This window comes from Saimiri boliviensis, chromosome 1 (genome assembly GCF_048565385.1).
Source record: "Saimiri boliviensis isolate mSaiBol1 chromosome 1, mSaiBol1.pri, whole genome shotgun sequence".
Lineage (NCBI taxonomy): Eukaryota > Metazoa > Chordata > Mammalia > Primates > Cebidae > Saimiri > Saimiri boliviensis.
In genome coordinates this window covers 65,247,094-65,260,834 of record NC_133449.1, presented here as the reverse complement: position 1 = coordinate 65,260,834, position 13,741 = coordinate 65,247,094, and the positions used below count along the sequence as shown (strand labels likewise).

Genomic DNA, 13,741 nt, shown 5'->3' with positions numbered 1-13,741 from the left:
TTTTTGACTTTGAATCCTCTAACTGCTTTTACTCTTTCCTTCATATTCTCCTTCCTACCCTTATTTTCCCTTTGCCCCAATTTCTTCACCACCTTCAGTGTATCTATTATGTACATTTTTTAAATTACATAGCTTTTTGGAAACTAATTCCTTTCTAGAACAAGGGAAGGAAATAATCAGAGACAAAGAAAGATAAAGAAAAAAACCCATTACCCAGAATAAGAGGAGAAGATTGAGAACAACTCAGAAACAAAGTTAAAACAAAATTAATCCCCCCAAAAAAGAGTCAAAATGTGGTATAAAATACTAATGTTAAGTGACACGCAATTTAAAGGAAAACATTTATCATTCTATAGACACCTAGAAATGTAAAATATAATTTATAATATATGACATCACACTGCTTTTTTAAAATAGCCCAAACATTAAAATATTCCATTATTATCATCTGTTCTTTAGATTAATTCCCCTTAGTTCAAATACTGGAATAAAATCCATGCAATATCAGTTTGACTTTGTGCACACTATGTTCCTTGCTTTCTAACTATTCCAGCAGACACTACTACATCACAGAAATGGGTTTATTCTTCTTTTCCTAATCCAGGACAGCTATCACTAAGAAATAACTTGTTAGTTGCCTCAGATCTCAAGTGTTTAAGTTCAGCTGTGTAACAGTTTTACCAACTTCTCTCCCTCACTATTTTTGCTATTTTCCCTAAGCAAACTTAAAATGCCCAGGATCTCAAAATGTGACACATTTCACAGACAAGTGACTATTTTTATTTCTTCTAGTTGCTTATAGATAGAAGTTTGATTTCAGTATATAATTAAAATAATTATTAAATCATTAGTGAATACTACAAAGTACCAACTTCAATGATGAAAAGAATCAAAACATTTTTATTTTCCTCAATGACCTAATTAATATTCATATGTATCATATTCCAGCTAAAGCTATGTGAGATGTGTCACCAAAATTCTAAACTACTTGCAAAACCATACTAAATCATTGTCTCCATCAATAAGTTTTTATAACTAATTCATATATTGTGTTGATGCTGAACATAACATAAACATACAAATACATGCCATAAAAGTTCAAGGTAAAGAATTTATTAAACTGTTGATTTCCCCTGATTTGCTAAGAATTATACTTGTATGTGAAGCAGCAATTTTTTTTTTTTTTTTTTTTTTTTTTTTTTTTTTTGAGACAGAGGCTAGCTCAGTCACCCAGGCTAGAGTGCAGTAGCATAATCTCAGTTCACTACAACCTCTGCCTCCCGGGTTCCAGCGATTCTCGTGCCTCAACCTCCCGAGTAGCTGGGACTACAGGCCTGCACCACCACACCTGATTTATTTTTGTATTTTTAATAGAGACAGGGTTTCACCATGTTGACCAGGCTGGTCTCGAACTCCTGACCTCAAGTGGTCCGCCCACCTCGGCCTCCCAAAGTTCTGGGATTACAGATGTGAGCCACCACACCTGCCTGAAGCAGCATTATCTAATGATACAACTGCATTCACCAGTAAAACCTTCTAATTTCAAATTATCACAGCATCTGAATATAGTATTTTAAAATTCTTTTAAAATGCCTTTGTTTACTGATGTCCCTTTATAACTAAAATAATAAAGAGGTAGGTTTGAAGCTTTCCTTTCTTAAAAAACTGGTTTATTTAGCAATCACAACTAATTTCACTGTACATACTTATCATGCGTTTAAGCAACATGTAACTATCAAAGGTTCTTTACCCTGGGCTCCCAAATACCAAAAAAAATAAAATAACTGGGCCGGGTGTGGTGGCGTGCTCACACCTGTAATCCCAGCACTTTGGGAGGTGAGGCAGATGGATACCTTGAGCCCAGGAGTTTGAGAGCAGTCTGGGCAACATGGCAAAACTCCATCTCTACCGAAAATACAAAAAATTAGCTGGGCATGGTGGCACGCACCTGTAGTCCCAGCTACTGAGGAGGCTAAGGTGAGAGGATAGCTTGAGTCCAGCAGGCAGAAGTTGCAGTGAGCTGAGATCGTACCACTGCACTCTAGCCAGGACGAGAGAGGGAGAGACCCTGCTTCAAAAAAGAAAAAAGAAAATACCCCCCTTATAGAAAAATAAGCAAAAGACACATAAAAAATAAGCAAAGCACACACACAAAATACCTTAAACATACTATTGTGAGATTTTCAGCCTCGCTCACAATAATAAAAATAAAAACTATACTGAAATACTATTTAACACTTATCATATTAGCAAAAGCCCAAAAGCCTTTGGGTTGTTAAAAAAAAAAAAAAAAAAAAAAAAAAAAAAGCTATGAAGAACTTTACTGAAAGGGATGTAAAGAAATGAGCAATCTCATAGACTGCTAGAGGGAGAACAAAATGGTACAGCTTCTAAAGTGGGTAATACCTACCAAACTGCAGATACATTCATCATTTACTTATCAATCTTACTTCTAGGAATCTATCCTATAGATACAGTATGAAATGTACAAAAGGCCAGGTGCAGTGGCTCAGGTCTGTAATCCCAGCACTTTGGGAGGTGGAGGCAGACAGATAATTTGAGATCAGGAGCTCAAAACCAGCTTGGCCAACGTGGTGAAACCCTGTCTCTACTAAAAATACAAGATTTAGCTAGGCATGGTCGTGGGCACCTATAATCCCAGCAACTCATGAGGATGAGGAAGGAGAATTACTTGAGCCCAGAAGACGGAGGTTGCAATGAGCAGAGATCATGCCATTGCACTCCCATTTGGGAGACAGTGAGACTCTGTCTCAAAACCAAAACAAAACAAAAAAGAAAGGCACAATAAAAATGACCAATAGTCAAAGCTATCCCTTGCTGCACTGTTTTTTCTGGCAAAAGGCTGGAAATAATCCAAATATCCAGAAACAGAGGACTGGTTGAATAAACCATGGTATATTTACATAACCGAATAGTATATGTAGCTATTTTTAAAAATAAGGAACACCTCTATATACTGTTATGAACAGATCTCCAAAATTTATGTACAACTAAAAAACTAAGCTGCAGAAGTCTATACAATAACACTATTTTGTAAAAGGAAGAAGAAAATAAGATAATATATGTTTCTATTTGCATACGAAAGCAATGGAAGAATAAACAACAAACTAATTAAATGGAGAAATAAAAGCAATGAGACAAAAAATGTTTATTAGATCTATGATTCATATCCTTTTCTTTCCATGTTTTAAATAAAATATTTCAAACCCAGACAAGATAATTTACCTATATCATTTTTTATTTTCAAAGTCACAGCAAATAAGATTTCCAGGAACTCAGGTTCCTCAGAATTACACATTTGATCTGATGATAACTAATAAACTCTTGAAATTTAACACGGGAACACTTACCAAATGCTACACGCCCATTTATTTTTCTCTGTGGTTACTAATTTTTCTGTGGTTTGAATCTAGTCAATCAGACAACAAATCAGCATAACCTCCACTGGAAGAGCTTCAGTGAAAATTTGTGTCTATTTACCTCAAACAAAATCAGACACAGAGCCCATTGCTAGCTAACAGAACCAGATCAACATTGTCTTGTTAGCCACAGATTCTTCACAGTTTTTTTATTTTTCCAGTTTGCTTGATAACTAAATGAGGACATTTTTTAAAAAACAAATTTCTCTTAACCAAACCACAAAAAAATTTATCCTCCTATTCCATATTACAATGAAACTTATTTAACATTATCCACCCCTTTTTAACCAAATGCACAATTTCAAATTTTTGCTAAATGTTAAGCTTTATTTATATAACATACAGTCAGATTATAATGCTTTAATTATTAGAGTTAACAATTCTTAAACTTGCAAACTTTTGACAACACTACAAACACTGAGAAATGACAGGCTTTAGGGATCAATTATTTTAGATCACAGTTTTCACTGATGAAGAGAAAGAAGAACTATAAAATTATAAGTAGTTTAAAAAAAGACATTTCTGATATGTGGAGGCTTTCTAAATTTTCATTAGGTTTCTTTTCTCTCAAAAGGTAGTCATATTTTTAAGACAGTTAATTAATTCCCAGATAATTAACAGTTGGTGATATAATTTTTTAATTCTTCTATTCATTCAACAAATATTTACTGAGCACCAGCTATATGCCAGGCATCCTTTGGGTTCCCAAGACACAGCAACAAACAAAAGAAACAAAATCCCTTATCCCTAGAACAGACATTCCAATAGGGTAGACAATCAAAAAATAAATGTCAGGCTGTAATAAGTTATTCAAAGAAAAGTAAAGTTCCTCTCCTCATTGTTCCCTATCCTAATAATTGGCATCATCACCATCTGATTGCTTAGGCCAAGAGCCTTGGAATCATCCTTGATCCTCTCTTTAATTCCCATAACTAATCCACCATTTTGGCACTACCTTCAAAACATATTCTAAATCCAGCTACTTCCCATCACCTCCTTCCTAATACCATATTGCATGCCATAACCACCTCTTGCCTCTTATTACTGCAAATATGCCTTAACTGGTTACCCTGTTTCCTCTCACTCTGTCTCCACACAGCAGCCAGAACATTCTTTGCTTGGTGGTGGTGGTGGTTGTTTTTGAGGCGGAGTCTGCTCTGTCACTCAGCCTGGAGTGCAGTGGCGCAATCTCCACTCACTGCAACCTCCACCTCCAGGGTTCAAGCAATTCTCCTGCCTTAGCCTCCTGAGTAGCTGGGATTACAGGTGCCTGTCAACACACCCCGCTAATTTTTCTATTTTTAGTAGAGATGGGGTTTCACCATGTTGGCCAGGCTTGTCTTGAACTCCTGGCCTCAAGTGATCTGCCCACCTCGGCCTCCCAAATTTCAGGGATTGCAGGCATGAGCCACTGTACCTGGCCACATTCCTTGTTTAAGTGACCACATGTCACTTTCCTGCTCAAAACTCTCCTGTACTTTCCCATAATACTTAGAATAAAAACTTTCCTGTACCTTCCCATAACACTTAGGATAAAATCAAAGTCTCTTCCCTAGTCTACATGATCTGGACCCTGACTACTTTCATACAATCACTTCCCACCATTATCCTTTTCCTGAGGGCCTTGGCACTTACCGTTCCCTTCGTATGGAAGGTGTTTCCCTCACAAAGGGCCATATGGCTCGTTGCTTCACTCTATTCAAACCTTTGCCAAAGCTACCTTTCCTAACCCCCTAATTGAAAGCAATAACCCAGTCATTGTGTAACATTAATCGCTAAATAGCATTACATTATATATTTATTCATTTATTCTGTAAGTGCCCACTATAGACTCCATAAGCACCATAAAGGTAGAGACTTGTCTATGTTATTGCCTGCTGTACCCCAGAGCCTGGAAGAGTATCTAGCACACAGACATTGCTCAGTATTGAATGAACATATGAATGAATCAATTCATTAATAAAGCCACTAAAGTGACATCATTATAATGTATAAACCTGTATATAGCCGGGCGCGGTGGCTCAAGCCTGTAATCCCAGCACTTTGGGAGGCCGAGGCGGGTGGATCACGAGGTCGAAAGATCGAGACCATCCTGGTCAACATGGTGAAACCCCGTCTCTACTAAAAATACAATAAAACTAGCTGGGCATGGTGGCACGTGCCTGTAATCCCAGCTACTTAGAAGGCTGAGGCAGGAGAATTGCCTGAGACCAGGAGGCGGAGGTTGCGGTGAGCCAAGATCGTGCCATTGCACTCCAGCCTGGGTAACAAGAGCGAAACTCCGTCTCAAAAATAAAAAAAACCTGTATATAACATGTTAACCGAAAAGGCAAGACACATAATAATCATCTAATACTTAATGTAATAAAATGCATATGAAAAAAGTTAAAAGGAAATATAAAAATATAAAAGTGGTAGGAAGATAGAATTAAGTTAGTAGTTGTCTGTTTCTTAAGTCATTCTACTACATTTATAATTACAATATAAAAATGTTCTTTTTGAAAGGGAGCTACTATTAAAAAATAAGCATGAGGAATGGGAATGTCCTTGCCCCTCAGTGATTGTCAAGGATGGAGTATATCACAATCACCTGAAGGGCTTTTATACATTTATTTTCTATCTCCTCCTCCATTCTCCACTCCATCCCCAAATAAGCCCTCCCAGGATCTGATTATTGATAAGTATGATATCCCTTAGATATGTACAAGCAGGAAAAGGAAAAAAAAAAATAGGCTAACCACTAAACAAACAAAACTCAAAAAAATAGAAATACTTAAGTCCACATAGCAAACCTAAGGGTAAAGGCAGAAGATGACTCACACAAGTACCATGGCACCCCCTCTACATTGGAGGAAGAGTATGAAAAGAAAAAAGAGGCCAGGCACAGTGGCTCATGCCTGTAATCCCAGCACTTTGGGAGGCCCAGGGGGACAGATTACGAGGTCAAGAGATCAAGACCATCCTGGCCAACATGGTGAAAGCCCATCTCTACTAAAAAACACAAAAATTAGCTGGACATGGTGGCGTGCGCCTGTAGTCCCAGCTTTTCGGGAGGCTGAGGCAGGAGAACTGCTTGAACCCAAGAGGCGGAGGTTACAGTGAGCAGACATTGTGCTACTGCACTCCAGCCTGGCGCCTGGCAACAGAAAAAGACTGTCTCGGGGGGGAAAAAAAAAAAAAACAGAAAGAAAGAAAATAAAAAAGAGAGAGAAAAGGGAAGCATTCTTCATGATACCTGCTAGGCAGTAGTCCTAGCTTGGTACCTTGGATGGTACCTTGCTAAGCAGTAACAGATACCATGAAGAAATGAAGCTTTCTCTTCATTTTTCTCATCATTTTTTAGATGAGAAAAATTTGCCCACTTGGGTGGTAAGTTGCTTGTAAAAGTAAGTTGATTTAATTTATTAAAGAGAGCCATGGACCTATAATGAGAAAGTGTCATGAACCAAGGATTTTGATTAACTGATCTCTGCACAAATGAATTAATGGGAGGGGGTGCTAGATGGAAAAATAAGAGCCATGTGGCCAAACACAGAAGTAGTAAGTGGGGATGCCAGGTTCCCCCCATATTTAATTATCAGATGACCTTAAATAAAACAGCCTTTTGAAAATATCCTCAATTTTTTTCTTGTAAGAGCTAGCTTTATAAACAAACAACTTTAAAAAGCAAGACAGGAAATTATTCCTACACCCGTAAGTACAGCTTTGTAACAATAAAATATATAAGGCAAAGTTCTAGAAGGAAAAGCACCAAAACAACAACAGTTGTGTCATAGGATTGTAAGTTAATTGTTAATCTAGTTTCCAAATTCCATATTCTGACATACTGTTTTAACAGTGAAAAAGGTAAGATTTTATCATTAATATACTTTATGTTACACAAGACTGGGTAGTATGACACAAAATAGTTCCATTAAGACAAATGTCAGTCCCTAAAGTTCTTTACCAAGATCAAATATAGCAATCAGATCATTCTTATGATACAGGAATTGAGCTAAAAAGAGAAAACCAGAGCAAACTTCCCTGGGTGAGAATACTAAATGAAGGAAGTTAGGCTAACTAGCAAAATCAAATAAACTCAATAACAGGGTTAATGTTGCATTTCTGCCACAAATAAGGAACATAAATCATGATAAGGAGATCAAAATGAATCAACCAGGAATCTGGGGTTTTCATAAAAAAAGACAGCACTCAACAAACGGTGTTAGAACGACTGGATAGCCACATGCCAAAGAATGATATGGAAAACTCTTCCTCACATCATAAACAAAAACTAATTCAAAATGAATCACAGATCTAAATGTAAAAGATAAAATTATACAACACTTAGAAAAAATATAGGAGCAGATCTTCAAGACTGTGCACTATACAAAAGTTTCCTAAAAACAACATCAAAAGCATGAGACAAAATAAGAAAAAAAAAAATGATTAATGGACTTCATTTAAATTAAAAGCTTTTGTGCAGCCAAAGTTTAGAACATGAAACATATCAAAAAGTGAGAAAGACAAATCACAGAATAGGATACAGTATTGCAAATAATATATCTGATACAGAACATATTCAGAATACATAAATATCTCCTACAACTCAACTAAAAATAAAAAATAAAAGCAAATGGGCAAAGGGTCCAAAAAGGATAAACAACGACCAATAAGCACATGAAAAGACTAGCTATTAGGGGAATGCAAACCAAAACTACAATAAATGCAACTTCACACCCACAGGATGGCAAAGTAAAAAAGGTAATAACAAGTGTTGCCAAGGATATGGAAAAACTGGAACCCTGATACATTGCTATAGGAATGGAAAATGATACACACACTTTGGAAAAACAGTCTAGCAGTTCCTCACAACGCTAAACATAGAGATACCATACAGCCTAGAAATTCCTCCTAGGTACATATTCAGCAAAAACGAAAACATATGCTTACACAAAAACTAGAATACAAATGGCCATGGCAGCATTGTTCCACAGCCCCAAAATGGAAAAAACCCAAATGTCCATAAACTGATGAACAAATAAAATGTGGTACATCCATACAATGAATTTATTATTCATCAATAAAAAGAAATTAAGTACTGATAACATGCTACCACATAGATGAACCTTGAAAACATTAAATTACCAAAAAACACATATTGTATGATTCCATTTATACAAAATGTTCAGATGTCCAGAACAGCCAAATCCATAAAGAAAAGTAGTGATTGCCTAGGAGGGAGAGGGAACAGAATGAAGAGACCACTAATGGGTACAGGGTTTCTTTTTGAGGTAATGAAAATTTTCTAAACTTAGGTTGTGGTGATTGCTGCACAACTCTGTGAATATACATACCAAAAAACATTTAATTGTACACTTTAAATGGATAAGTTGTATGATAACATTAATTATACCTCAATATAGCTGTTTTTTAAATGGCAGTGTATTTCACTATTAAATTTTAAGTTTGAGGTTGGGCACAGTGGCTCACGCCTGTAATCCCAGCACTTTGGGAGGCTAAGGCAGGCAGATCACAAGGTCAGGAGTTTGAGATCAGCCTGACCAACATGGTGAAACCTTGTCTTTACAAAAATACAAAAAATTAACTGGCATGGTGACACGTGCCTGTAATCCCAGCTACTCAGGAGGCTGAGGTGAGAGAATTGCTTAAACCTGGGAGGCGGAAGTTGTAGTGAGCCGAGATTGCGCCACTGCCCTCCTGCCTGGGCAACAGAGCGAGACTTCGTCTCAAAAAAAAAAAATTTAAGTTTGAAAACAAAATCTTAAATAACAATTAGACTAAATGTTAATTGCTATTACCCAGAGTACAAAGTGAAGAAATGACTTCTGAGTACGTGATAAAAAGGAAGAGTAGAGATATAGGGATGGGATTCAAAAAATGAAAATAGAGAGCTATTGTCCATGATTTGTGATCAAAAATTTAGTATTTATAATACAAAACAGGAATCAATACTATTTTAAAAACAGGACAGGTTTTAACATCTTATATGCCTCTTTCCAAAATTAGAACTCACAGATAACAAAATGATTTTTAATATAAAGACAAAGAAAGAGATAGCTACTTTCCTGAAAGAACTTGCTAGGCAACAACCCCTCCATGTGTGGATATGCTTGGGCCTTTCAGAATTACAATGAAAAAGGAGAGGTGGTATACCTTATGATACATGGGAATCTACCAACATTGCATGTACAGTGCAAAACTGAAATAATAATAGTAATATAATGAAAAAGTCAAGCCACTGTGACTCCTCAAACAAAAAAGGAGTAAGACTGGAAAAATAATCTAGTATCATAGCAAAGAAAGAAAGCAAGTAATGATACATAAATAATAGCTGGCAAAGTAAAGAGTCTGGTCTGGCAAGATAGCCAAGTGGATTTTTTTGAAGAGCAGGTATTTTAGGGATGGATATACTAATCTAATATCTGCTCTCAATTTACTTTGTTCTTTGGTTTCTCTTCAGCTAGAAAACCTATCTCAGGAACAGTTAAGAATCTGGTGCCTTTACAATGTTACCTCAAAAGATGGAAGGAAGAGGAAAGACATAATATGAAGATGAGTAGAGAAGTTTAAAATTTACAGTTGAGTAGTTAAGGCAAGAGAGCCACTGCCTTAATCAAAGCTGTTTAATGATAGTGATGAAAAACAGGAGATAATGACAATAGAGGCACATCCCAACTAAGACACAGGATCTGAAACATCAAGTCTGTGCATGCTGTCGCCTCTGAACAGAATAAGGAAAAAAGGTGAGATCATTCTCTATGAATATAGGTAGGGACAGCTAGAGTAAAGACAAAGACAGTGGGATGTTCAAGTGAATGAACCCTAGGTCTGATAGTAAAATTTAATATAATCTGCTTTAAAAAAAAAAAAGTTGAGACCAAAAATGCAAAGCTCATGATAATCATAAAGAAAGTCAAGAAAAGCAACTAAAACTAGTAGTGAGTCTCAAACTTTTTTTTTTAGTGTCCCCTTAGGGCAAAAGATCTCTTAATCTATCTCCCTACATAAAATCCCACTTTTCAGTGAAAAAAAAAAAAACTCAGTAATAACAATGAAACAAGTTTTAGGGAGACTGGGTAACTTATTTTTAAACCGTAATGTATATACAGTTGACCCTCTGTATCTGCAGATTCAACCATCTTCTCAAATCAAACTTTTTTTCAAAAAAAAAAAAATTGGACAGTTGGACAGAGGCTGGGTGCAGTGGTTCTCGCCTGTAATCCCAGCACTTTGGAAGGCTAACGCAGATGGATTGCTTGAACCCAGGAATTCAAGACCAGTCTGGGCAACATGATGAAGCCCCATCTCTACATATAATTATAATATAAGAAAGTAGCTGGGTGGCATATGCCTGTAGTCCCAGCTACTCAGGAGGCTGAGGTGGGAGAATCACCAGGAGGTCGAGGCTGCAGAGAGCAGTGACGGCACTGACTGTGCCACTGCACTCCAACCTGAGCAACAGATTGGGACCCTGTCTCAAAAAAAAAGGATGGTTGCATCTCTACTAAACATGCTACAGACATATGTCTTGTCATTATTACCTAAACAATACAGTATAACATATATTTACATGGTATTTACATTATATTAGGTATTATAAGTAATCTAGAGATGATTTGAAATATACAGGAAAAGTGTGTAGGATCACTGACCTTTACGAGCTGAAGAAAATGGGAATTGACAGAAGCACAATGGTCCCGATCATAAGGCAGTGGGGGTTGGTGGCGAGACAGGCAACTGTGTGGAAGAACTGCTCCAAAAACGGGAGCTAAAAATCACGTTAAAAGAACAAAGGGGCCAGGCACAGTGGCTCATGCCTGCAATCCCAACACTTCAGGAGGCTAAGGTGGGAGGATCATTTGACCCTAAGTGTTTGAGACCAGCCTGGGTAACACAGCAAAATCCCATCTCAAGAAAAAGTTAAAAACTTAGCCAGGTGTGGTGGTGGTGCACAGCTGTAGTCTCAGCTACTCGGGAGGCTTAGGTGGGAGGATCTGAGCTCAGGAGGTCAAGGCTGCAGTTAGCTACCATCACATCACTGCACTGCAGCCTAGAAGACAGAGGAAGACCTTGGCTCAATAGATGGTTTTTGCCATTACTTTTCATAAATAAAGAGACAAAAGGCAAGCTACTAAGGATAGTTATGACCCGGGGTGGTACTGGAAGAAATGTGCTAACAATGTGTCCTTGAGAAGGAAGCTGTGTAGATGGAGATGAGGAGTAGTTTTCAGCCTGCCCTCCTTCAATTAGTCTTTGCTGAGTCAACTCACTCCATGAAAACGCAAGCAATGAGTAATAACTTTTCTGACGGGAGGGGCAGTGACCCAAGACTGTGCAAGAAGGGTAAGATACTTATCTATGTATTGGCTCCATGGAGAACAGAATGCACAACAGTACGGGATAAGGATGAATCTGTTTTGTTCTAGAACACCAGCAACATGAGGGAAAAGAGGAAAGTAGTTTAAAACTGGGCTTAGGCTGGGCATGGTGGCTCACACCTGTAATCCCAGCACTTTGGGAGGCCGAGGCAGGTGGATCACCTGAGGTCAAGAGTTCGAGACCAGCGTGGCCAACATGGTGAAACCTCGTCTCTACTAAAAATACAAAATTATCGGGGCGTGGTGGTATGCACCTGTAATCCCAGCTACTCGGGAGGCTGAGGGAGGAGACTCGCTTGAACCTGGGAGGCGGAGGTTGCTGTGAGCCAAGACCGCGCCACCGCACTCCAACCTGGGCAGTAAGAGCAAAATTCCGTCTCAAAAAAACAAAAACAAAAACAAAGACAAAACTAGGCTTAGTGAGTAATTATCAACAGGAAGTTGGGGTAGCCGGTAATCCCCAGCTGAGGCAGAACAACAGTGGCTAAGTGTGTGGCTCCAGGCTACCCGAGCAGGAATCTGAGTCCCCACTTGATTTTTTCTGTGACCTTGGGCAAGTCACTTAACCTCTCTGTGCCCCATCTGTAAAAGGAGAGTAATAGAACCTACCTTATACGATTGTTTTGTGGCTTAAATAAGCTACATTTGTAAACCACTTTATAAGTCTTGAACTTTATGTAACAAGTGCTACCTAAATTTGTTAAATAAGTTGAGGTAAGTCGCGATTTCTTTTGACATCTCCAAATAAAATGGAGATGTGACTGAAAAAAAAAAAAAAAGTGGTAACTGGGGGTGGCAGCAGGGTCAATTTTTCCCAGCAATGAGGAAGCTGCACCGTGGGCGAGGGTCGTCCCGGTAACAGGGAAACAGGGATAAAGGAGCAGCGGCTCCCAGGAGAGGGGAGCGGGTTGGGGGAACTTCCATCCAGGCCTAGGATTTTCAGGGACTCGTTTCTGAGAAGGGGCTGTGATTCTGAGCCAAGACTTTGATTTCGAGCACCAGACCGTGGAGTGAAATTCTGTGTTGTCTGAAGAGCAGGACTCCTGTCTAGGACAGGACGGAGTTGGAGTCCGAGGCAGAAGGGTGATGTCCCGGGGGAAGACATGCCGAGAGCCACCACCATCTGTCGGGTGCCCTCTCGTTCCCCAGCGCCGGGCCAGCCTCGGAGGGAGAACGAAGGCTGCTCTAGCCCGGAGGGAGGCGGCGGGAGCCCCGAGTCACTGGGCGGTGGAGCGCCGAGAAGAGACCCCGCGTCGGGGCTGCGAAGGGAAACCCGCCTCGCCCGGGATGCAAGGTCTCTCCGAAGGGAGGGGCCGACGCCGGCCCTGGGGACAGCCGGCCGGAGTCCCGACCCAGAGGAGCCTGCCTCGTCCCGCTGGTTCCCGCCCGTTCCCGCCCGTCGGTGGCCCCGGCACCCGGGGTACCTGAGCGTGGGCCCGATGCAGGCCGTGTCAGTGCTCTCGATCTCTCGCAGGATCCGCTCGTGCTCTGCCGCCGTCTCCAGGCTCTCCGCCTCCGCCATCTTACCCCGCTCCATAGACTGGGGGCGCCCCGCAGCGCGTCCCCTCCGTCGGCTCGGCTCACCTTTTAGCTGCCCCACACTCCCTCTCCCACCCCAGGCTCCACAGCCGCCCCAGCCTCTGGCTACCCGCAGGCCGACCCCTCCCTCAGGCTCGGCACGCCCCCTTGCGTCACCGCGTCCGTCGGCGTTCTGCGCAAAATCCGCTGGGATTTGTAGTTTTCTCGGAAATGCTAGGTTGGATTCCGTTCATTTATGCGTTGAATCCACAAATACTTGTTGAAAGCCCATTATAAGCTAAAAACAGTTAACAACACTGCGTAAACAGTGATGATCAAGGCAGGAAGTGGCACTAAGCCTACAAATTCTTGTTAACCCCCTTTGCCACAAAGTGCAAAGGC

The 13,741-nt window shown here is 39.8% G+C and overlaps 1 protein-coding gene across 2 annotated transcripts in view; it reads right to left on the bottom strand.

Moving 5' to 3' along the window:
• EXOC6B (exocyst complex component 6B) overlaps positions 1 to 13,486 on the bottom strand; it is a 676,956-nt gene extending 663,470 nt beyond the window's left edge. The window contains exon 1 of one of the 2 annotated variants that reach the window (XM_003922614.4): positions 13,246 to 13,486. In XM_003922614.4, coding sequence (XP_003922663.1) covers positions 13,246 to 13,358 — 113 coding nt within the window. In that variant the 5' untranslated portion in view covers positions 13,359 to 13,486. The remainder of the gene's footprint in view (positions 1 to 13,245) is intronic. The other variant, XM_010333467.3, reaches the window with a different exon arrangement.
• Between the last annotated feature and the right edge of the window lie 255 nt (positions 13,487 to 13,741).